The following is a 27,024-nucleotide window of genomic DNA, read 5'->3' on the forward strand; positions in this document are numbered from 1 at the left end:
CGATCTTCATCAAACCCCGAAGGTCTTCCTTAACGTCGAGAGTCACTAATGTCAAAACTATGATCATTAACAGGAGAAAACATTTTTTTGCTGTGGTCTGTCCAATGTTATTGTCACCACACATGGCGCAAATGTTTGCGGCTGCCTCCACTGCTGTCATCCATGTAGTGAACTCAAACGGAAGAATGTGTTGGAAATGTTCAAATTTTTGAACTTGGCACTCCATTTTCTAGCACACACGGCTCCACTCACTCTTTGCGAAAAATAAAATGACGATATGTAAATTCAAATAGAAACAGCGAACTACAAATGAAATATGGCAATCGATAAATAAACCCGTAGAAACCGGAATACCAATGTAATATATGTTCCGACCTACCTTGGGAGAATTACATATAGCAAGAAATCTTATCGTAACTGGCGGCCACTTTTCACATAAGATCCTATAATTATCAGAGAAATTAAAAATAAATTCTACTAATGGATCAACGAGGATTAAATAAAATAAGGTCATTGAATCTGACCTTTGGAACTATTTTTTGACGTGGCAGTACGAAACCTTTTTATAGTAATCTACAAAAGTCTAATAATTATCTGGACGAATTACTCAGTACTGAAATTGTGGTATAAACATTAAAATAAATGTGTGTGAAATCTTATGGGACTTAACTGCTAAGGTCATCAGTCCCTAAGCGTACACACTACTTAACCTAAATTATACTAAGGACAAAGACACACACCCATGCCCGAGGGACGACTCGAACCTCCGCCGGAACCAGCCGCACAGTCCATGACTGCAGCGCCACAGACCGCTCGGCTCATCCCGCGCGGCGAAATTGTGCCCAGGGCAGCCATAATTAAATATTTTGAAATAAAACGGTGCTTCGTCTTACTTGGTTACGTGAAATAGGAATTTTCTTTCCTTTTTTCCTCTCGTGAGTTGGTAGACAAATGAACATGTAGCTTTGATAAACTATAACGGGTACTGAAATCCGCCATATTTTAATTAAGAGTACGTAAAATATAATGATATTAGCCTGCAGTGATCAGGGAATTCATCTACATACGAAACCATAATGTAGGGCCGGAATTAGAAGCCATTTCCAGCTGTAACAGTTCGACGTTGAAGCGAATGTCTCGTAGCTCGGTACGAGTTCTGTTTTCAGCAACTTTTTAGTTGCGACAGGCTAGCCGATAGTCCGCACACAAATAACGCTGCGCCATTCCAACTACAGCAATACGAGATTTCTCGCGCGAAAATGTGTAAAACTAACGATGCTCGTCAATGGTAAAATCACATTTTTGTCATCCGCTGTTGCAGCCCTTTTTAATAATTTTAAAGCTATCAGTATGCTAACATTTTTAACAAACTCCGTTACACACAGCTTCCGTCTCCAATAAAAATTCATGAGCCTGTGGTAGGAAGTCCGTATCTCCGAGTCACACACGTATCGTTCATTTCCAGAAAGCAAATAATGGACAATAATCTCGTTTCGTTCGCAAAATAACTCTTGTGGAAATTAAAAATTCCCTTTATATTTATTCCCGCGGAATCACAAACACGTGACGCGGCGCTGATTCCGGGCGCACAAAACGAGGTTTTGTCGCTTCGCATAGCGTCGGTGTGACGTCACCAATCGGCGGCCGCGCTGACGGGAAATGTGTGTGTTGTTTAAGACCGCTTAACCGTGTAACAGCAGCCCAAGTCTTCGGATTCGGAAAAATTGTATCCAGTTGTGTTTATTCCCCGATAAAGGGCGGATTTTCTGTTAGCTGCAACATTACAATAACCGCGCATATCTTAAGTAAATATGCATACAGCAGTCCAGTGAAGCCACACGAATAAAATATCGACATGCAGTCATCCCATTAAACATTAACAAGACAATGTTACCTACAAACAGGTAAAATAAACTTTCCGAGCACGCTATAATTACGCAACCGAGGGAGGTGTGGGTAATACGCAGGGCCCCGTATTGCGGAGTTCGGCTCTCAAAGCCCATCCTGAAGTCCAGATTTTGGTTTTCCGAGATTTCCTAAACCCCTAAGGAGAATGCTGGGGTTGTTCGTTTCAGTTTCCTACCCCATCCTTCCCAAATCGGCTCCTGGACATTAAAACCATCATCTTCCTAAGGCTGGCTTAGAAAACTCTTTCAGTGATGACCTATTTATCCACAAAAACAACAGATGGAAAACATAATCATCATTTCCTAGACATAGTAGAAAGTATAGAGACAAACAGTTCAACAGAAAAACCACAACGGAATGTTGAAAAAGTAAGTCTCATAAAATTCAATCATATGAATATATCACCAAGTTATCCTTCCGAAATTAAGGAAATTATACGTTATCTCAAAAATAAAAGCTCGTCTGGTTTGGATGATGTTTCCAGCAGAGTACTAAAGACTTGTTCCCGTGTAATAAGCCCAGTCTTATCTGAAATATGTAATGCATCACTAACTTAAGACAGTTTTTCCAGATAGACTAAAATATTCCGTTGTCAGACCCCTACTTAACAAAGTTGATAGGAAAGATGTCAGTAACTACCGTCCCCTTTCACTGCTAAAACAGTTTCCCAAAATTTTTGACATGGTGAGTTCTCTGGAATAGTAACTCACCTTAGCAACGATAATATGCTCAGCAAGTCACAGTTTGGGTTTCAGAGGAATTTCTGTACTGATAATGACAATAACATGTTCACTCACCAAATTTTATAAGCATTAAAGAGTAAAATATCATTGGCTGGTATTTTCGGTGACCTATCTAAGGCATTGGACTGTGTGACTCACAGTATTCCCCAAGATAAATTGAACTTTTATGGGATTGGAGAATTATCCAGTGGAAAATGACATAACATAACGCAGAAGGTTGTGCTTAGTAATGCAAGCAATATAATCTCGGGAGAAATCACGTCTGGGGATCCCCAGGGCTCAATTTTAGATCCACTATTGTTATTGATACATGTAAGCGTTCTTCTGTCTGAAATGCAGGGAACAGAATTAGCTCATTTTGTTGATAACACGACACTAGTTTTGTAATCAATGCAAGAAAAAGAAGAAATGCTAAACAGTGTTGTTAAAAGTGTCATCGACTGGTTTTCTGCGGATGGCCTCACTTTCAATTTTAAACAGACACAGTTCATTCAGTTCTGCACGATTAATAAGTGTAACACAAGGTGAGGAAGTAAGCAATACGGTGGAAACTTTAGAATTATTAGGTGTCCATAGTGATTAGAATTTAACCGGAAAAGTAGACTTTGGAACTTCTTAAACAACTTAGTTCAGTCACATTTGCTCTCAGAATCAATGCATGTCCTGGGGATATTGTTTTATTCAATAATGCCATACGGAATGATATTATAGCGTAACATATCTTTAAGAACGAAGCTCTTCATTCCTTGAAAAAGGTGTTGCACGGATAATACGTGGTTCTCATCCACAATCGCCTTGTAGAAATATGTTTAAGGTGTTGGGCATTCTGATTACTGCTTCACAGTATATTTATTCCCTCATGGAGTTTTTTTTGTAAATGTCCATTACAGTTCAAAAGGAACAATTATTTACACAATTATAGGACCAAAAGGAAAAATGACATTCATTACTCCACATTAAGCTTGTGTTTCGCACAAAAAGTGGTACACAAAGCTGGAACTAAAGTTTTTTTATCAGTTAGTAATATAAAATTTCTGACAGACAGGAAAGTAAAATTTGAAATCAAACTGAAGAATTTTCTTCTTAACAACTCCCTCTACTCCGTAGAAGATTTTCCACAATTGCATCGTATATAAGGTGTGGGTAGGAATTACTAACACACACTTTTATATATATAAATAATCAAAAACTTATAAATGTTCGGCATGTAGCAACATTTACTAATTAATCTGCGATGTGAATGTAAAATGTCTCGTTCGGTACGATTTATCGTGCAAAACAATGAAAGGGACATGAAACTAGCTAACTAACTAGCGGATGTTGGAAATGGTGCTCTTTAAGCTTTAGTGATATCCTGCCGTCATCAACGAAGTGTTATACGCCCTCTGATGTCTTAATCTACCTGTATCAATATGATATGCTAGACAGTGCGAACGGCCCTCCGACAGATGTCGATTGACATTGATAGTAAGAAGTGTGAAGTCCTCTATACTTGTGCTAAAAGTAATGTATTAAATTTCTATTACACGATGAATAACACAAATTTAAAGGTTATCGATTCATCTAGGCGCTATAATTACGAACAACTTAAATTGAATCCATCACACAGAAAATATCATCGGGATGGCTGCCGAAGACTGTCTTCTATGTGAAGAACACTCACAATTCGGAGATGCTACAAATACCAAAGAGATAGCCTACACTACGCTTCTCTTTCCTTTTCTGAAGTATTGAAGCGCGGTATGGAATCCTTGCCAGATAGGAATGACATCATAAAAAGCCATCATAAATCCGCAGCAGAAAATGGCACCTCGTTTTGTGTCGTCACGAAGTAGGTGAGTCATTCTCACAGATATTTGTGACTTGGGATGGTAAAGAATAAAAAAGGGGTTTTTCGTTGGGGCGGAATCTTTTCACAAAACATGAACCACAATCTATCTCCGCATAATGTGAAAATATTTTGTTGACTTCCATCTACATACTGACAAATAATTATCGTAATGACAGAAAGAGAACTCAGAACTTGCACGGAAAGAGTAAAATGTCCATTTTTCCCTTGTTTTATACGAGAGTGAAACGGCCTAAAATAAGACTTAAAGTGGTCGTGTGAGTCCTCTGCTAAGCGCTTCGATGTGAATTGAAGAGTGCTGACGTAAATACAGATGTAAACACTGAAACGTCACCTATACGTTTCACAAATCACTTACCTCACAAAAATCTTCGTTACTCGAACTACTGCAATACACCGAGCGCCACTACTGCCAGTTAAATAAAAGATTCAAACTACTCGTACTGCAGGCACTAACTACTGACAGGCACAGTTAGCAAAAGAAAGGTTTTGATAGAGAACAAACAATGTGTTTACCTTAATATTGTTCAAAGGTTATATTATATATCAGTTCATGACATCCAGTCTTACAAATGTACTGCCTCTGATGGACACACGTCCAGATCATCCGCTCTCAAAAATCCGCCATCGCACTTCCAACATCCACCACGGCTGGTGGCTCAAATCCAACTGCACAACGCTACGCGCTGTTAACATCCAGCTGTCCAACACTACAATGGCAGACAACAAAGCAAACTAGCCACAGACTGCACACAGCACAGCCAGTGGTTTTCATTCAGAGCGCTACGTGGTGTTACCAATAAGAAAACCTAAACAGCCTACTTACATAGCCCCCATGCTCCCCACAAAAATGTTACAAATTCTTTTGGGCACTGGACAATACATATTTGATAACAATTTTTTCGCAATTACAATAACAAAGAAATCAAATGCACACACTTATTGATACAATGTTGGTCAAAAGCTAAAATTTTCTCGCAGTCCATAAAGACAGTCCTGATCGATCATCAAAGTAAAATAACAGTGTTTTTCTTAAAGTCTGAGCAGTAAAAGAAATGCACACAGCAGTAGTGGATTTCCATACAGTCTTGAAGAAGTAGTGTTGTCCTTCCAACGGAAAGACAGTGTTGACTCTTGACATGCAGACAGGTAATGGGCCACAACAGAGCAAACCCACAGCAGAGTTAGTGGAAGTTTTGAAGAATATTGGTAGGTAGGTCATCACAGAGCAGACCCACTGTAGTCCTGGTAGAGATTATGGTATTGGTGGGCCACCAGAGGTGCAGACACACTGCATTCCTTGTAGCAATAATGGTACTGGTGAGTCATCAAATGTGTAGACCCACTGTAGTCCTTGTAGAGATGGCCAGCAGCCATCTGTTGCAACTGTGCAGGTGCTCAATCACCATCGAAGAGTCTTGCGGACAATATAGCAAGTCCATAAACCACCACTTGTGCACTCACAAAGTTTTGGAATTGTCCTTAGAACCAGCAATGCTGTTAATCAGTCCCTTGCTGAATTATTAACACATGTGCAAACACTAACAGTCCCAACTTCTCGTCTATTGTGCATATACTATGACAACAGAAACAGTGTGCAGTGAAATGTAACTTACAAGTTACTTAATTTGATGACCTGGTGTCAATTACAATTTTATAACATAAGAATACAATAACAAAGGTACAAAATACATCATTAAAGAACATAACACTACAGATAACATTTGTAGTAATAGGGGTTTTACAAACGAATAGAAATAAACATATACATCAGTGTTACAGGAATTATGGCATAAGTAAATATATAAAATAATGAGAATAGTTTTCGAAACATTAATTTCACATATGATCATTGAAACAGAACAGAATTAATAACGTCTATAAACATCTTTACAAAGTAAATAACATATTATTAATGCAAATTATATTTGAGGATAACAGTATTCCTCATCACAGTGAATGTAGCTTAGCACTAGAATAATTCTACAACATAAATCTTAGTAGCTAAACACATAAAGACAGGAAAAACACAAATACACAAGAGTACACAAACACATAGCAGAATAATACAGGAGGAAAGGACAGGGTTTGTTTTCAGTGTAACACTTGGTACTCCAGTCCAACCCAAAACTTCATTCCATAGATCTTTCGTCTTATTTCAACATTTGTTTCCACCAAAAAAATCCTCTCCAAGCATGCTTTCTGTATTTATATGTTCACATATTTCTTACCTCATTATTTATTTTCCATTATCTTATCTTATCATTTATTTCTAAGAAAATCCTACCTAAACCTGTTGTCCCTAAACCCTACTTTTTTTATTCATATCCTCTTTCAAAATGCTTTTTTGTCCAAACAATTTTCTTATAGCTTCTCAATGCATTTCTTCCAATTAATCGCAACTCGTTCTCTTATATAGCCTACCCCATCTTAAGCTAACTTAAATCTACTGAGTTCAGATGCTAAAGTAAGGGACGAGGCAATGCAGCAGCACAAAACAATTAACACAAACAGCAATGACAAAAAATGCAAACTGGCAAAGCAAGCAGCAATAAATATAAATTATCATAGCAAATGCAACATTACAACTAATATAAGGCAAAGTGCAGCAAACAAGAAAAATAAATCAGTAGTAAAACTGGCTTAACAGAGTAATACAAAGTGAAATTTAGTACCACTATGCCTGGCAAACAGCAGCAACAAATGCAATAACTAATATCTAAACATGACAAAGCTCACAAGCAGAAAAAAATAGTACAGTAAAGATGGCCATGTCTAATACCTATGTCACATCTTAACCCTAGAGTAATGCATTACGATAATTTACTCTAGCAGACAAGTTACCAAATCGTTAAAAAAATTTTTTGCTATTCCTGTGAAGGGAAATGTCTAGTTGTGCTCTCTTTTCTTTTTTTTTTTTTTTTTGGAAAGCAGATCACAACATTATTGTTTAGTGGGTCTGTAGACAGAAAACGTTTCTATTAGTACATCTATTAAATTTTAATTTAAACAATGCTGCAGTGCAACTATAAACTAGATATTAAACAAAATAAGCAATCTCTCAATTAGAAAGACAATAGATGTAAAATGTTTCTCATCATTTCATTAGGCATTTTAGTAAATATCATAAATTAAGATCTCCACAGTGTAATGATACATTTTCAAGTTTGAGCGTGTCGTATTTGCGATGCTTTCTACAAAGAAATGTCAATAGAGATGATAATGGCCTCTTTTTTTTTTTCTCCACCTAATGGCTTTCTTTTGTCAGACGACTATCTCTCAGCTGGGCGCCCAAAACACATAACGTCAAGGTCACTTACCTTTCTTACCTAAATATTTACGACACCAATTTGCACTACAGTGACAGTCTCCTATAAAAAATTTCACAGGTCGAGAATTTGCATTACAAAATCCTATAAATATAACAGTGTCCACAAAAGTTTCTCCGGCATTGTGATACACTCCGCATTTACACACATTTCTTAACTCTTAAAATACACTCCTGGAAATTGAAATAAGAACACCGTGAATTCATTGTCCCAGGAAGGGGAAACTTTATTGACACATTCCTGGGGTCAGATACATCACATGATCACACTGACAGAACCACAGGCACATAGACACAGGCAACAGAGCATGCACAATGTCGGCACTAGTACAGTGCATATCCACCTTTCGCAGCAATGCAGGCTGCTATTCTCCCATGGAGACGATCGTAGATATGCTGGATGTAGTCCTGTGGAACGGCTTGCCATACCATTTCCACCTGGCGCCTCAGTTGGACCAGCGTTTGTGCTGGACGTGCAGACCGCGTGAGACGACGCTTCATCCAGTCCCAAACATGCTCAATGGGGGACAGATCCGGAGATCTTGCTGGCCAGGGTAGTTGACTTACACCTTCTAGAGCACGTTGGGTGGCACGGGATACATGCGGACGTGCATTGTCCTGTTGGAACAGCAAGTTCCCTTGCCGGTCTAGGAATGGTAGAACGATGGGTTCGATGACGGTTTGGATGTACCGTGCACTATTCAGTGTCCCCTCGATGATCACCAGTGGTGTACGGCCAGTGTAAGGCCTGTGTGCCTCGGTCGTATGCAGTCCTGATTGTGGCGCTCACCTGCACAGCGCCAAACACGCATACGACCATCATTGGCACCAAGGCAGAAGCGACTCTCATCGCTGAAGACGACACGTCTCCATTCGTCCCTCCATTCACGCCTGTCGCGGCACCACTGGAGGCGGGCTGCACGATGTTGGGGCGTGAGCGGAAGACGGCCTAACGGTGTGCGGGACCGTAGCCCAACTTCATGGAGACGGTTGCGAATGGTCCTCGCCGATACCCCAGGAGCAACAGTGTCCCTAATTTGCTGGGAAGTGGCGGTGCGGTCCCCTACGGCACTGCGTAGGATCCTACGGTCTTGGCGTGCATCCGTGCGTCGCTGTGGTCCGGTCCCAGGTCGACGGGCACGTGCACCTTCTGCCGACCACTGGCGACAACATCGATGTATGGGGAGACCTCACGCCCCACGTGTTGAGCAATTCGGCGGTACGTCCACCCGGCCTCCCGCATGCCCACTATACGCCCTCGCTCACAGTCCGTCATCTGCACATACGGTTCACGTCCACGCTGTCGCGGCATGCTACCAGTGTTAAAGACTGCGATGGAGCTCCGTATGCCACGGCAAACTGGCTGACACTGACAGCGGCGGTGCACAAATGCTGCGCAGCTAGCGCCATTCGACGGCCAACACCGCGGTTCCTGGTGTGTCCGCTGTGCCGTGCATGTGATCATTGCTTGTACAGCCCTCTCGCAGTGTCCGGAGCAAGTATGGTGGGTCTGACACACCGGTATCAATGTGTTCTTTTTTCCATTTCCAGGAGTGTATGATTCTTGGTTTTCAACATTCTTTTTCACAAGTCAGAGCCCCTAACCACTACTCATTATTCCTTACCTTATTACACATATACATATTCGTCGACACTTCTTCAATATTTCATCATAATAAATACATAGCATAATCAAATTCCTCATATAGCATCAGCTTATTGATCATAAACATACCTCAACATCATAAGACACATGTCATCGTAATAATAACATCATAAAAACTCAGCCAAAGTTCAAAAACCTCGTAATTTTCTGCAATAATTTCAAAACTTAATGAAAATTCTCTGCTCATTTCAATAGTGTCATCTACCTTAATCATACTTTAAAAATCATGATCCCATACCAAATACATCATTCAAAGCTCTCATAGTATCACAATGGTTTCGAAGAAGTAAGAACAGTTCACAAAGTACAGACAAAACACAATTTCGTAAGTGTGAAGTTATCCAACTGTGTAACTGAGTAAACATCGGTCACTGATATAGTAAAATAAATGTTTTTCTCTCTCAGTTAAATGATCAGATAGCTGTGTAATTTGTGTTAGATAAATATGGTACCGATGTGTAAAGTTGTATAAAGAAGTACCATATTAGCTAGGACTCCTTGTGCTTGCCAGACATATGGTACACAAAGTAAGCGTGTACCCCCCTGAGGATTAATGTAATTATACCCTCAGGTGTTACAGAGTACAGCAATAGAATGAAATGTATCACGGAATACCTTTGTATCATTGTAATTCAAAAATCTTTAAAAATAAATGTTTTAAGTACAAAATTAATCACCCAAATACCTGTACTGTAGCGCTAAACTGCGCGTCTTGTTGTCAGATAATCTCTGTGGAAGTGTCGTAGTTATCGTCCTCCGAAAGCTAAGTTTTGCAGAAGTCAATGTACTTACCTCATGATAAACAACAGTGAAATGCTTTGCGTATAGATATCTCACTTATTACACTTATTGCCGTGATGAAGAAAGAACTGTGCTGTAACGTATTATTGTGCTACGGAAAAGGCTGTCTCATTGTAGCTATACCACAAAAGTTACTATTAAAACATGTTTTCCTTTCCAGAAGAATTAAGAAAAACTGTGCAGACATAAAACAGAAACACCGCAAAAGCAACATTGTAAATTGTCACCCATTAGTAGCGTGGTGATAAAATCGTGTAGCTGTCACATAAACTAACCACTGTGTCATCTGGTATCTCACAGAAAGTACTTTAAATCCAGAATGTATTTTCAAGTAAACCAAAATGTTGCATTAAAATCTCATTAGCAGTACCAGTATATGTTCTAAGTATGTAAGCCTGATAGTCGTTACGTAATCGTGCAACTAACAAGCAAGAATGTACAAATAACAACACTGTGTCGTCTGTTCACTATAACAATCCATTCGTAATTACTGTTTAAAAATGTTCCCTAGGTTCTAGACTGGATAGTTAACTTCAAAACATTGCTGCATGTTAACAGTTTCTCAGTGTGACAAATTGTACTAGTAGCGTGAAGTGAACAGTCTTATGGCAAAGACTAAGTTAAAAAACAGATTATCTTTCAGTAAACGGTTTTACATGTGAAATGTGGTGTAAACCTTTACTCTTCCTAGTACGCAGAGTTTCAACTTCAACGCAATTATCATGTGGTATACGTCGGATTCTGTAAGGTCCATTGTAAACTAGAAAGAATTTGTGACTCAAGTGTTTCTTCTTATGTGACATTGAATGAGCTTTAATGAGAACTTTCCGACCAATATATAATTTCTTTGCTTTTCCTTTACCGTGTAGTTTTCTCCTTTTGTCTGCTGCAGATTTTATATTTTTAATAGCCAAATCAATTATGTCTTTGTGTCGAAGTTTACGTGTATTTGGAAAAGGTACAAGCTCTCTGATTCTGTTCGGTGGTTCTTCATTCTTCAGTACAAGAATAGGTGGTAAAGCAGTGGAGTCATGAGGCATTTCATTCAGCACGTTTTGAAATAAATACTGATGCTTTCTGTGACAATAAATTCTGCAAAGCTTATTGATTTCTTTCATAATCCGTTGAGACGGGTTACAATGTGGTGAGTGCAATGAAATAAAAACAGGTTTGATTTTATGGTTCCGAAGCATGCGTGACCAAACAGCAGATCTGAATTGCGGTCCGTTATCTGAAATGACTTTACTAACGTGTCCAACTTCACGTAAGAAATTTTTAACAAAGGCGTTGGATACAGACTGTCCAGTGGCTTTACGTAATGGAGTGAAAGAAACAAATTTTGAAGTAAGTTCAACAGCGACTAGAACGTACGAAAATCCATTAGATGTTCTGACAAGGGGTCCCAAGAGATCAACAGCAGCAAATTCTTTTAATTTAGAAGCAATGATAGTAACCAACGGAGCACAATGTGAGACTGTAGATGGTTTAGCCTTTTGACAAAGTTTACAAATAGACAAGACTCTTCGAATTCTCTTTTCCATATTGTTAAAAATAAGAAGTCGTCCGAAGAATATGATAAAATCTTCGTGGACCAAAATGTGCATAGCTGAAATGAATGTACCAAATGAGCTTATTAACAAAATCGTCAGGAATGCAAAGTACCCATCTCTTGTCATCAACAGTGCAGCATTTGAACAGTATGTTGTTTCTAACCAGATAATAATGCCGAATCTGTGTGTGTGTCTTTTCATGCCATCTACTTTTGGTGTCTTTCCAAATCGGATCTTTATCTTGTTCATGAGCAATGTCCTTTAAAGATGTGGTGATGAAGTTTTCAAAGGTGACTCTCTGAATGTAAAGAATACTGAAATTTTTCTCGAGGTTGCTTTCTGTGTTACTTTTCTCAAGCCCAGCCGGTGCGCGTGACAGTGCGTCCGCAACAATGTTCTCCTTGCCAGGAATGTAGACCATTGTGAAGTGGAATTCTTGCAGAAACAATGCCCAACGTTTTAACCTGTCATGATTTAATTTTGAAGATATAAGAAATTGTAATGCACGATGATCACTGTATACTTTTACGTGCTTACCAGAAAGAAAGAAACGGAATTTGTTAAATGCCCAAACGATAGCTAAAGCTTCTAATTCAGTAACGGAATAATTTTTTTCAGATTTTGTTAGCACTCGGCTAGCAAAAGCAATGGTTTTCTGAGCAGTAGTGTCATTTTCTATGGCTTCTTGAAATAAATGGGCACCAAGACCGACTTTAGAAGAATCCGTGCTAAGACAGAAATCTTGTGACAGATCTGGATGAGCTAGTATTGGTGCGTTAAGTAGCGCTTCTTTCAAAGAATTGAATTCCAACTGTGCTTGTTCGTCCCAGTACCAAATAGTATTTTTTCCAGTGAGAGAACAAAGTTTTGGTGTAACTATAATTTGCATATTCAGAAAACGACGGTAAAAATTTACGAGACCTAGAAAACTGCGGACTTGTTTTTTTGTGGATGGAACTGGAATGGCTCTGATTACTTCTAACTTTTCAGGATCCGGCTGAATGCCTTCAGAAGAAATAATATGTCCCAAAAACTTCACCCTTGTCCTACCGAATTCAGACTTTTCCAAGTTAACTGTAATTCCAGATTCTGCAAAAATATGTAACACGCTGTTGAGGATGCGATTGTGTTTTTCCCATGAGGCTTCTGCTATCAGAATATCGTCCACATACAAGATGATGTGACGTTTTAAGAACTCAGGTAATATGGAATTTAGCCCGCGAATGAATGCTGCTGAAGAAATGTTCAAACCAAAAGGAAGTTTCTGAAACTGATAACAAACGCCGAAACAAAGGAAACCTGTGTATTTTCTACATTCTATATGAAGTTCGATCTAATAAAAGCTGGATCTGAGATCAGTAGAAGACAACACTTTTACACCATTAAAATTTTGAAGAAGTTCTTCCAGCGTTTGCGGCCTGTCTGTTTCAGGAATGATGATAGTATTGATTTGTCTCGAATCTAAGACAAGCCTGATCGATCCATTTTTTTTCTCAACAACATGTAATGGATTGTTGTATGAGCTTACTGCAGGCTCAATAATGCCCTAGTCAAGCATAGATTCTTTTTCTGTTCTAACACAGTCCCTATAATGTGCTAGAATTACGTATGGTCTAACACAAAATTTAGTATTTTCACGAACACGAAATTGGTATTGAAATTCCTTGATTGTTCCTCTTTTATGAGTGAAAACTGTGGAATGAGGTTGTAAAATCTCAAAAAGGTCTTTGCATATCAGTGTCATTACAATTCTCAATTGTTTTAATTTTATTCTGAATTCACTCATTAGTATCAAATGGGCCATCGGTATCATCCCTGTCAGTATTTGCAGAGTGATTGTTAGTGTCAAGTTCCGTAGAAAATTCCGAACTCTTGTCTAACAGGAGGTAAATCCGATTGATTTCTTCGTCATGGTTTGAGTGCCAATCTTCAAATTTCAAAGCTATTGACTGTTCTTATTTCTCTAATCTTATTTCAGCATCGTGAAAGCTTAAGATTGCTTTGTATTCATTCAAAAAGTCTACTCCCAATATAATTTCCGTCGACAATAATGGAACAATAAGAAAGTTCATAAAGAAGCTGTGGCTTTGACAAAAGAATTCTAAGTTGGTTTGTTGGCGTACATCTACCCTTTTTCCAAAGATGGCACCTTGTAGTTTAATCTTACGTAACGGAAGTGTGGGGAAATCGTTCGATTTGTTGCATTTACTAAAGGCTGTTTCATTAATTACTGAAATGGGACTACCAGATTGAAGTACTGCCGTAAATTTTACGTCGTTTACTGTAATGTGAATCACAGGATATGCACTGTTGTTATGTTTTACGTCGTGTTCCTGGAGTAAGATGTCCCTAATGTCTTCCATTTTTACGTAATTACTAGCTACCACAGCTGCGTCATCAGTTTCATAAGTATGTTTTGTGGCTGCCAGCGGTATGAGTCATTGCCTATTGTCTCTTTGATGGCGCGCGTCGTTATTGGGATTTGGAGACCTAACTTCTACAAATTCACCTTGTTGAGAGGGCCCTGCCCTGTTTGAATCCCGCCAATTCTGATGCAATTCAGGTCTGTCGTTACGATCATATCGTCTGTCGTCATGTCAGTAGATTCCATAGTTTCTTTCTTGTCGGTCACGTGGTGGAGAATTTCTCCCTGAATCGTAACTGTGCACTGGACTGTTGCGTCTATTCTGTCTCCCTTGATAATACTTATTTTGGTTTCTGTATTGTCTGTTTCTCTGTCTCTGTGATAGTCACTACAACGGAGAGGTGATCTTTCCCTGTAATTATTACTACTCTGCCAACGGTTGTCATATGGGTGGTGTCTGTTTTGGTCACGATTTGTGTTGTGAGAATAGCCTTGTCATGTCCAGATATTATTTCTTTCATCGCGGAATTGCGACAGATGTGACCTGTAATAGTTGTGTTCCTGTTTTCGCATTCCGCAATTGTCAGTGTCAATTTCTAATTCTTGTAAGAGTCCCTGAAAAGCTTCAATGTCGTCTTTGCAACGTCATGCCAAAATAATATGTCGTAAATGTTCAGGTAATTTGATTAAGCAAATGCAGATGAGTTCTGAGGGGCTGTATGGGTTTGACAGGTACTGATTCTTGTGCAACATGTCTTCAAAATATTTCACAAGACTGGAAAATTCAGATTGTTCGAAATGTTTCATCATTATGATGCTATGTCTTACTCAGTCTTGTGTAGCTTGAGACCAATATGCTGAGAGGAAGGCATGATAAAATTCTCCCTCACTGTGGCAATCGTGAATGACCGATCGCATTCTTTCAGCTGGTTCATTCTCTAAGTAGCCACACATAAATTCTAATCTGTGCGCTAATGACCAGTTGGGAGGAAAACAATGAGAGAATTGATGGAGCCACGCTTGTGGATGAATGTCGTTGCCAGAATTCTTAAATGTTTTGAATTTACATGCAGTAATGAACAACTTATAGTCAAAATAATCGTGTCAGCGAGTAGCATATCGGTCATTGTTACGTCGTGTCGGCGGTACCATCTCAAAATTCGGTGCACCTTGCCAATTTCTTTCATAATTTGCGAAATGCCCTGTGTTCTTATTTTGTGGCTTTTCCGTATTTCTAAGTCCCTCTTCCCGTGTTGGAGCGCGAGTGTCCTCTGAAATATGTAATTTTTGTATTACTTGTGCCAACTGATCTTGTACTTCCCCGATTTCTCTTTTGTGTTGCGTATTAATTTGATTCTGATTTTGTTTTAATTTCTTAATTTGTTCATACTCTTCTGTGTCAGTAATGGCTACAGGTCTTGTGTCAGTCAGATCATCATCTACCTTTGCAGATAAGTTAGTGAACTGATCCGAAAGTTCGGCTACTTTCTCCGATAGTGTACTTATTTCCTCAGTGTGTTTTTCTGAACCAAGTTTCAGAGTGTCCATTTCCGTCCTTTAAGTTTTCCTGAGTTTTTGCAAGTTGCGTAACCGAATTGGTAAATGCAACTGAGTCAATTTTAGCTTGCAAGGTCTCATGATTATCATGAACAATAGTTTGGAGTTCTTTTATGGCTGCTTCGTGATTCTGTAATGTATTTTCATGCCCCGAAAAAATAGGTTGGAAATGCTCACAAATTTGTGTTTCTACGTCATTACAGACTTTTTGACATTTCGATTCGATTTTATGTAACTCGGTAGTTAAATCTTCACGTGTTTGTTCAAGCGTATGTTCCACTGAGTCTAACTTTTGAAGCTTCCTTTGCGTCTAAGTGTTGCTGTGTTTGTCTCTGGTGTTGTTCCATTGTGTCTAACGTTTGACGATTTTGTTCCATTGTGTCTAACTTTTGTAGCCTTTGTCCCATTTGTTGCATTAACTGTAACAACAATGCACCGGTGTCTGAAACATGTTCCTCAGTGCTTTTCGGCAGTGAAGTTGCACCGGCAACGTTCACATTCTGACAAGCGGAAAATGTGTCTTAACTTATTTGAGAAAACGGTGAGGACCCAAAACCTGAATCTGCAGTATTTGCAAGATTGTGTCCTGTCGTTCCCGATTCCTGAGGCGGGCGGTTGCCGACCGATCGATCGAAAATGCTTCCTGTTCACTAATTGTTTCACTGTCTACACCATTGTTTGCGGCCCGCTCCATTTGCCTATGTACAATTACCAAATTACTACGTTGAACATTAGTTAATTCATTACACGGTGGCTCTAACACACTGCTTTCGTTTTCACTGTCATTTCTCAGTTTACTTTGGAGCCTTGTATTTACGTTTTTCACACGACATTATTGTCACAATATTTCACACGATAACACAGAAAAGCACTATTTGAAGAGCAAAATAAAAAAACATTAACACAGCACTGAAAATAATATCTAGTTAATCGCAAGCGCAGCTGCGAAATACTTGGTGCAAATCTACATGCATGCCACAACTGTTTTACTGTACAACAATGAAAGACTGCAACTACAAAGGAAATTCTCTCTACAATTACGCGCTAGCAGTAAACAAAAGCTACAGTAATTACACAAACTACAAGAAAAAATCGGAAGATTCCAGTGAGGTATCCTAGGCTAGGGGTCAACATATGAAACGTCCCCTTTGAACAATTACACATGACGGTGCTTAAACTGACACACAATATTTTTAGCGCAACGCAAGCTGACTTTCAGTAATCCCTACAAGAGAATGGCCCTGAGTAACATTAACCTATACGTTCCACAAATCACTTACCTCACAAAAATCTTCCTTACTCGAACGACTGCAATACAGCGAGCGCCACTATTGCCAGCTAAATAAAAGATTCAAACTACTGAAGGCACTAACTACTGATAGGGACAGTTAGCAAAAGAAAGATTTTGATAGAGAATAAACAATGTATTTACCTTAATATTGTTCAAAGGTTATGTTATATATCAGTTCATGACATCCAGTCTTACAAATGTACTGTCTCTGATGGACACACGTCCAGATCATCCGCTCTCAAAAATCCGCCATCTCACTTCCCACATCCACCACTGCTGGCGGCTCACCTACAACTGCACAACGCTACGCGCTGTTAACATCCAGCTGCCCAACACTACAATGGCAGACAACAATGCAAACTAGCCTCAGACTGCACGCAGCACAGCCAGTGGTTTTCATACAGAGCGCTACGTGGCGTTACCAATAAGAAAACCTAAACAGCCTACTTACACCTTAAACAGCAGAGCTTATCTTTCCTCACATTCCCAAAAGACGGTTCGCGTAAGAGGGCGTTTTCTACATAAACACGCTGTGAGTGGGTCACCTAACTCGAGAAACTGAGATATTTCCAAATTTGCCAGGGATATCGCTTTCTGTTTTTCGCAGTGGTTTGAAATAACAAGTTTAGTAATTAAAGTTGCACGGCACTGTTAAGCCCTGATCGTCTTTCCTAATCTCCTTGTAGAACAACACCACAAGGACTGTCGAATATCTTGTAAACATCCGACAAACAGCCGTTTAGAATTTAACCCACGACATTGACACTAAATCTGCTTATGACAAACAATACGCCTACACATTTCCTCCCTCAGAGTCGGGCGCCGCGGTACAAAGTACCGTACTTACCGATTTCGGCTACGGAGACTGGTTAAGTCTGCACTGGTTAAGCCTGCACTTTCAGTAAAAGTTGGTCAGCTGAAAGATGCTGTTAACAACTCGCTTTTTGCAAGTCTGTGCGTAGTGTAACGAATAAATGGATTTGAGAGTCGATGTGTGTTGGGTTGGAGTTGGGTTGTTTGGGGGAGGAGACCAGACAGCGAGGTCATCGGTCTCATCAGATTCGGGAAGGATGGGGAAGGATGTCGGCCGTGCCCTTTCAAAGTAACCATCCCGGCATTTGCCTGGAGCGATTTAGGGAAATCACCGAAAACCTAAATCAGGATGGCCGGACGAGGGATTGAACCGTCGTCCTCCCGTATACGAGTGCAGTGTGCTAACCACTGCGCCACCTCGCTCGGTAATTGTGTGTTCTGAGATTAAGATCAGTTTGAGCCTCCTTACAATAGTTAGTAATGTAACATATTCAGTGCAGCATTCCGTACGAAATTTTGGAGTGAATACATTCAAAATTTTGATGGATCCTTTTGTTGCTAGAGCAAGCTGAATCCCACACCAAATCTGATTATATGTCGCTATCTTCGGAAATACGAACCACCAATGTAAGGTACGTACCAGGGTGGCGTAGCGGTTTGCGCATCTGCCTAGTGAACAGGAGACCCGGGTACAAAATTTCATCCGTGGCTTCAGTCTGCATGTATACATCACAGACGATTCAGAATTGAAACGGTTTCTGGAATCATATAGTTTCATTTGCTTAAAAAGTTAGTTGAGAGACTTAAATCTTGGAGCGCCTCACGAAAGGGCTCCAAGAGAAGCAGAAATGTTACCAGAGACGTGTCACATACAGCAGTCCTTTCGAAGAAATATTGTTTCCAGTCAAACAAGTTTTCTTTGGTTTTTACATATTACCACCTCTAACTACATACAGATTATGTAGTAAGAATAGCTATTGGAGTGACATATAGTCATCCGATACTTTAATTACTACAAATTATTCTAGAGTCAATTACAATTATTCCTTTGTTCTATTATTTAGTACTAAACCTAACTTCTTTTATTATCGATTTCCTTTTAGCATAAGCACGAAATACGGGATGTTTTTCTGTGTATGCGATGAAGAACAATAACGAAACATCTCGGTTGCTTTAGAGCGAACAGCAATAAGTGCGTGTAGTAAATATATCGATCCGCTTTTCAGGAAAGTCGTTACTATGTTATTAACGTACATCTGTTGACTCATACCGAGTGGAAGATAGACGTCAGACTGATAGACTACTTCGCACATCGACAAGAAATGAACACGACATTCCACTGTATAATACACACCTGTAGACTATATAACCATAACACTACAGATCACATTCTTTTTTTAATTTAACTGTATTTGCCTAATACGAACCCTTCCAACATTAAATACGACTTCCAAAAAATGTGAAACCTTATCCATTTTGAGTCTGCATTGAAGGTAATCTGTTCTAGGTTGTTAGGCCACGTTATTTTTCTCCTCAATTTCTTCTACACAATCGACGATTCGACCCTTTCGGTGGCATCTTTTTCAGGATCTTCTAATGTTAGCGGTTAGTTGAACAACAGAAGTTCCTGAAGATTCCAGCAGAGGTGTGGGAACTTCGATCATGTAGAAGACACTGAAGAGAAATATAATTCTGTCTGGAAACCTAGAAGAGTCTATCGCCTAAGTTGTTTGTAGTAATACACAAATATGTCTTCACCGCCGGCAGATCCACAACCGCAGCAGTGCCCGCTAACCTCTTTGGAAGGGAACAACTGATACATTTATATGTGTTTCATCTATGGATACATAAACCTACATTGATGCTCATGGCACAATGACAATGATGTTTTTAAATTTTATGTAGATTTGTGTTTTAGTTATATTCTTTCTGTAATGTTGGAATCGTCCTATAATAGCGAAATTAAGCAGTTTGTTTGACATTTTAGTGAAGGTAGATGCCTTTGGCAGACCTTATAACCAAATTGCAGAACAGTAAAACGGTAGGCTCCTATTCTTACTTGCTATAGCGTGGTACCCTTTATTCATATTTTAACCTTTGCAATAAATGTGTTAGCAAAACTATCTACATGATTCACTACTAAACATTTTATCGAGATATTAATGCTAAAGCTCCGGCGTACTGTCACGTACCGAGTGTTTATAATTAAACTGTCCTTATTTAACACGTTATAAAGAGAAAGTAACTATTGCACGATTGCCAAACTTGGTAACAATGAGGTCCAGAGTATGTAGGTCATGATTTCCACTCGTCACAGCGCCACCGTCCAGTTCCAACTGTGGCCACCAGGTGCCGTTATCAGTCATCGTGATTCACAGTCTCACACGCATAATCAGTGGCAATGCACTTGACGTGTCAGCATGAGCATGGACAAAAGGAGCAGCGCGTTACTGGTGAAGCTGTCTTATCAAAACAACAGTAATGCTGCAGCTGCACTTCCAGAATATCGCCGGCTGAAAAGATTACTATAGGGTCCTCTTTCTCCACCTGCTGTGCGGAGCATGATGAAGAAGTTCGAATGAACTGGAGAACTGGCCGTTGCTCCGGAAAGTGGCCGACTACCGGTTGAACCACAGGTGGTTGATGATATCGCCGTTGGTATGGCAGACAACGCTGCACGCAACTGCCGACCGTTAGGCAGTGCACGTGCTGTGTCACGACAGTTGAACATCCCGTTGTCCACTGTACAGAAGGTGCTTAGAACCATTCTCAAATGGTATCCGTACAAGGTCCATATCGTACAGCAGCTCGCACCACAGGACGCACAACGACGTGTTGGCCTCGCTCTCCACTTTCGACCAAGGACTGAAGTTGACGAGGGCTGGCCCTGGACCATCCTATGGACAGATGAAGCTCATTTTTCTCTGACGAGTGAGGTGAACACACAGAATTGCCGAAACGGAGAGGGTCTTCACCTCCAGTCACTGTGCATAAAGTTCCCCTGTATGTTGAACGTGTCACCGTATGGTATGGCTTCACGGCTACGTTCATCACTGGCCCATTCTTTTCTGACACTTTGACGCTGAAGGACCATAGACGTGCAGTGTGCCTGGCCAGCATTTCTGCCATATGCTCCGCCAGCGTGTCATACCCACCCTACAGGAGAGAGACGTATTGAACTCAACAATTTTCGTGCGAGATGGGAGGCCACCGCACATCGCTTGTGAAGTTCATCTGCTTCTTCGAAACACATTTTGAAACGATCGAATTATCAGCCGATCGATTCCAAATGCTTGGCCGGCACGATCACCTGATCTCACTCCCTGTGATTTCTGGTTGTGTGGCTACCTGAAGGATAGGGTTTACCAGGGGAACATTCACACTTGTGCTGATCTGAAGCGCAACATATGAAGAGAGGTAGTCAGCATATCTACTGAAATGCTTCGTTCTGCTGTGCAGAATCCAATCCTGCGCTTTGAGACTCTTCTTCAGACTGATGGGTGCCATATTGAGCCTCTTTTGTACGAGTAATGGAACCGGTATGTAATGGTATGATGTATGGCAGCAGTACATTAAGGGTATTTCAGTTGAAATGATTCTTTCATTATTTCTCTTCTCCATGTCCTTGACATTAATGCTACTAAGTCGGGGACATATACGGTAATTAGCTTCCGCGTTATAACCTGTTAAATAGGGAAAGTCTTTGTTAAAAACACCCGATATAATCGCTGAGCTTACGGTGATTTCTCAGTCGTACCGACCCACTAGCTGCCGCCGTTCCTATAGCAAACATCTTCCTTATTTTGGGTACCCTGTTATATTTATTTACGTATTTCTTTCATGTACCACTGTAAATAATTAGGTGATAGGGAATAAGTAATAGTTTTGTTCTTGTTTTTGATCTGAAAATAGGCTAATTAACCCGAAACTCGTAATTACAGCTAAATAAAAAAAAAGGTTCAAATGGCTCTGAGCACTATGGGACTTAACATCTATGGTCTAACTAACCTAAGAACATCACACAACACCCAGCCATCACGAGGCAGAGAAAATCCCTGACCCCCGCCGGGAATCGAACCAGGGAACCCGGGCGCGGGAAGCGAGAACGCTACCGCACGACCACGAGCTGCGGGCAGCTAAATAGAAGAAAAACGTGATGTAGAATGTGTTTTTTCATAAAATTATAAAACAACGATGCTGTTCTCCCAGCGAAACAATGCTGCCTTAGAGTGCACATTTAGATACCTTGTTATTATGCCTCTATCTTCTATACTATTGTTTATATTTTTTCCTTACCTGTTTAACTTCTTCATGTTAACCTCTACTGACGACGTGATTTCTTCTCGGCAGGTGAGGGCGGCGCTGTATTCGACGGCTCGGTCCAGACGCCACTGGTTCGAGCAAATCCCGGAGAGGAGCTCATGTGAGTAAACCACTGTAGAACAGTAGAACATGTACACCGCTTCTTGTGTAAATACCGGGGTAGTCCCATCGCAACTGTAATAAAGACAACGAAAAACTTTGCGTTAGTACAGACTGAACAGATGCAATGTACTATTTGGGTGACAGTGACCCTTAATACCGCAGTAACCGAGTTATTTTAACGTGGTACTGTATTGGAGCTGACTAAGTGGATTCATAAAATTCATCGAGCCGTTGAAAAATCACTTGACTACTCAAATCGCTCACTTGAGGGGTTTCGAATTTATTTCCAGCATCAGATATTTGTTATTTCAGGGTAATGCTTGGACTTATACCTCAAGAGAATTGCTTCGTGCCAAGCTGGGCGATTACGGAGGCTGAACTCCTGTATATCTACATCTACATCCATCTACATCTACATCCATACTCCGCAAGCCACCTGACGGTGTGTGGCGGAGGGTACCTTCAGTACTTCTATCGGTTCTCCCTTCTATTCCAGTCTCGTATTGTTCGTGGAAAGAAGGATTGTCGGTATGCCTCTGTGTGGGCTCTAATCTCTCTGATTTTATCCTCATGGTCTCTTCGCGAGATATACGTAGGAGGGAGCAATATACTGCTTGACTTTTCGGTGAAGGTATGTTCTCGAAACTTTAACAAAAGCCCGTAGCGAGCTACTGAGCGTCTCTCCTGCAGAGTCTTCCACTGGAGTTTGTCTATCATCTCCGTAACGCTTTCGCGATTACTAAATGATCCTGTAACGAAGCGCGCTGCTCTCCGTTGGATCTTCTCTACGTCTTGTATCAACCCTATCTGGTACGGATCCCACACTGCTGAGCAGTATTCAAGATCTTTCGAAGAGAAGAGCTAGCAAGTCGACTGAGAATTGTGTTTAACAGTAAGTATTTAGTTAATAGTGTGGTTCCTAATTACGGCTAGCATAAATTTCAGTCCTTAGCTTCGATGACAAACAGTGTCAAGGTCAAGCGTGAACGTTTGTTCGTAAAAAGTGAGATTCGCTTGACGTATAAATCTAAGCTGTACGCTGAAGATGGAAATATATCTGAAACGCGTGAAGTGAGTAATTTGAGTGATTAAGTCTTTTTTACCGGCTCTATGATTTTTTGAAGCGACCTATTCAGCTCCATTACAGTATTACATTGTAATACAATCACTGTCGCTTGCCTCCTGCGGGCTATCATGTCTCAACTGTATAAACGAGCTGCGCCCAATCGGTAGCAGACAGCTCGCTCTATCTGAACATTCTTCCAGTCAGCAGTTTGAGTTCCTCCCCTTTATTGTTCTTTAATTGATGCGGTATCTTTCAACACATTGCGTAGCCCGACTCAGTATCATGTAATATGCATACAGTAAAAATTGTAGCATATCAACACACTAATCTGAAAGCGTAAACGTGTGATAACCTCTTCACTTTAGAAGCGAGAAGGCCTGACAGCCACGTTTGATGAAACTGGTAACACTATCTTCACTGTCTGAAGTACTTTCTTTCCATGAAGCAGTAAGGTAAATATTGGTCTCGTTCGTCATCCACAGCTTGTCCAAATGTTCAACCTCCTCATTTCTCTTTGGACCAATGTCTTAAGGGGATGATACGCAGAATCTCTTTCAGTTCCGGCACAAAATCCTCAATGCACATGTTAAAACGCTGAAATCATCATGAGGGCTTCTGCTTACAGATTGTCGAGATAGGTGGAACACCGTGTTATCCACCTCCGTCGGGTTCCTTTCCACAACATATTTCTTCTCTCTGAAGGTTAATGAATCACATTCCATCTGCTATATTTAAGGTACAGGACCACTACCACCTAACTGAAAAAATTTCTCACACTCCCTCTGCGAGCTACAATATTATCCCTGCTTTATCAACATACAGTATTTTCATTTTGAAACGAGACCGCTGTGCTTTCCACAGCTACTTGACGGGCTTCTTCTCACAGGACGTTTTTTAACTATTATCTTCTAAATTACAGTCATATCTAATAAAATTGCATACGTGTACAAGTGCAAGTGAAAAATGTAGAATACTTCTTTATGAGCTAAATCTGAAATATTGATACGCAGCAAACGTAAAGGACGTGTTAAAGATACTCTCAGCCTAAGACTGCCAGAGATTTATAACATCCATCGCATGTGTGGCAGCAGTTATGCGGAAGAGTCTATACGGATTGCTGCCGATCACTACATTGAACATAGATGTTACCTTAAGAACAGAACTTTTGATAAATCGACGGCGGCCGAGCATAGTCTAATAAAGGAATACAAGATTATGTTTGAACATAGGAGAATTCTATCTCACGCGTCGAATTATTGGGACTTGGTGAATAGGGAAGCAATCAAAATTAGACTGTGTCATAACAGCTTCAATTGGAACACCAAGTATGCGCTTAGCAATACATGGAAACGTGCACTTGATTAAAAAAAAAAAAAGAACACAGCACGGAGGAATAATTTACACTGCCGATAATAATGAGTTTTGACGCTGCAAGGGACGTTGGAGGGGGAGCGCAGATGTAATCTTTGAACACAGAGGGCACTATCTCCGTCCTGTCATCATGACGTCATCTACCCAATGAAATGCCGTTCTCAGTGCAACAAAGTGAGAATCTCGCCAGTTTCACGACGTTGTTGAAGCAGTAAACGAAAGCGTGGCATATTACCCGTATTTGAGGCGATAAGTTAATCGATAACTTTTTATTCAAGAACTTCTTATCGAAAGACCTACCTAGCATGCTATGTATGACAATGATTGAGGAAACGGACAGACGAAAAATAATAAAAGTACATTTCGCTTCAAAAAAACGCTATTGCCTTTATTCTAATTTTTGCACTTTCTTTCCATGTTTTTGGTCGTAGTAATTTTAACATTATCAATTCTGCTCCTAACAGTTTTCTCCATGGTGATACTATAACACTTAAGCCCATGCACTGGAGTCCGCACTGCTACAGAAATACCTATACTCTTGAAAGAAATGTATGAGGTACACTTGTAAATAGTTGGTCAGGTTAATTAACTGTTTGACAAAAGCTGGTTTGTGGTAGTATTTTATTTCACCCGTCTAATTTCGGGTGCTGCACATCATCACATATTCCTTAGAATAAATTACAGCGTACGTTGTAGTATCTTCTGTATCTATAATTTTTCGCTCACTTGTAATTCGACTTACCGTATACATACTGTTCTCTAGCGTATCCCAGTGACAACATTTCGTAATGTTCATACAATTACACGATTCGTACATATATAAGTAATCAGCATAAAGAACCATCGAGATTTCATTTTTGTTTCTTAGATAGGTCTATTCATTTAAAATACTGACAAGATGTTTCGCTGTTTACGCGAAAAATTCTGTTTCTTCCAAAATATTTAGCAAAGTGACTTTTTGGCAATATGTAAAACTGATAGACATGTCACTGGCTATATATATATATATATATAGCCAGTGACACTCACACACACACACACACACACACACACACACACACACACATATATATATATATATATATATATATATATATATATATATATATATATATAACCGTATTATTAATTGGGATACGCTGGAAAACATTACACATAAGGAGAGCCGAATTACACTGAACTGAAAGATCAGAGATACATGAAACTCTGAGAGACAAGCTGTAGGTAACTTATTATTAGAAATATTTGTCTTTCTCTAATGCAGATACCGCTGATGATGTGCAGTGCCAGAAACAACTGAGGTGAAACAAAATACTATTTCGCCGAACAATTAATTAATAAGATGACATATTTACAATTCCTGCAAGCTGCAGAGATCAAATTTTCAAGTCATTCATAACAAGCGAATCCTAACTCCACAATGTGGAGGTTGTTCGGGGATAGTTTCCAAGTATTTTGGTATAAGGAACCCATGGACTTCGGTTTTCGTCAAAATACCTTCGCAACCGTGGAAGAGCCAGTAACATGCAATCACTAAAAGGTTCAACACAGAACACAGAGTAATGCTACAAACCTCATACGAGACTCTTGCACTCTATGTCTGTTGCTGCGTGAATAGGTTCGGCATAGCGTCGTTTGTTAATTCGCTCTGTGACTGTATTCTGTGAAGACATACCAGAGATTGATATCGCTCAACTCTTACCAAATGAACGTATCAATACTGCTGTGTATCACTGTCAATATACAACCAACACTGCTGGAAAAACAATCTCGGAACAGACCAGAACAGTTCTGATTGCAAACACGAAATATAGCCCATAACGTCGACGCCTGCACCGATGACCATATATTTTCACTTTTGTATAGATACCATGATAAATGTTAGTAAGAAATCAAACGAGCCAATGGAGACCGTTGGTCCGTAATGCCAATAAACTCAAAATATATATGTGAAGGTACCACATACAAGGTGTAACAAAAATGTACAGCACAAATTGCAGGACACAATCTTCACATGTAAACGAAGACATTATGTTGTATGAACATGGGTCTGGCAACGCTTTGTTTCCATGTTACAACTCATTTTCTCCCACTCATTAATCATGAGAATCAACTTTCCAAAATCGGCTTGTGTGGGCAGACGTCAATCCTCAAGCAACTGTTGAAGCAAATCATCAACAAAGATTTGCTGTCATGGTTTGGGCCGACATTGTTTGTAACTGGTTGGTGGGGCTCAACGGACAAAGTTAAATGATTTCGTAGAGAATATTCTATCTGATGTGTTCGCAGAG

General features: G+C 39.9%; 1 protein-coding gene across 1 annotated transcript in view; it reads left to right on the forward strand.

Annotated features, from left to right (window-relative positions):
- LOC126175055 (delta-sarcoglycan) overlaps window positions 1–27,024 on the forward strand; it is a 505,275-nt gene that overhangs the window by 424,470 nt on the left and 53,781 nt on the right. The window contains exon 6 of the mRNA XM_049921574.1: window positions 22,222–22,294. Within this exon, the coding sequence (XP_049777531.1) occupies window positions 22,222–22,294 (73 nt within the window). The remainder of the gene's footprint in view (window positions 1–22,221; window positions 22,295–27,024) is intronic.

Source organism: Schistocerca cancellata, chromosome 3 (genome assembly GCF_023864275.1).
Source record: "Schistocerca cancellata isolate TAMUIC-IGC-003103 chromosome 3, iqSchCanc2.1, whole genome shotgun sequence".
In the NCBI taxonomy this organism is placed as follows: domain Eukaryota; kingdom Metazoa; phylum Arthropoda; class Insecta; order Orthoptera; family Acrididae; genus Schistocerca; species Schistocerca cancellata.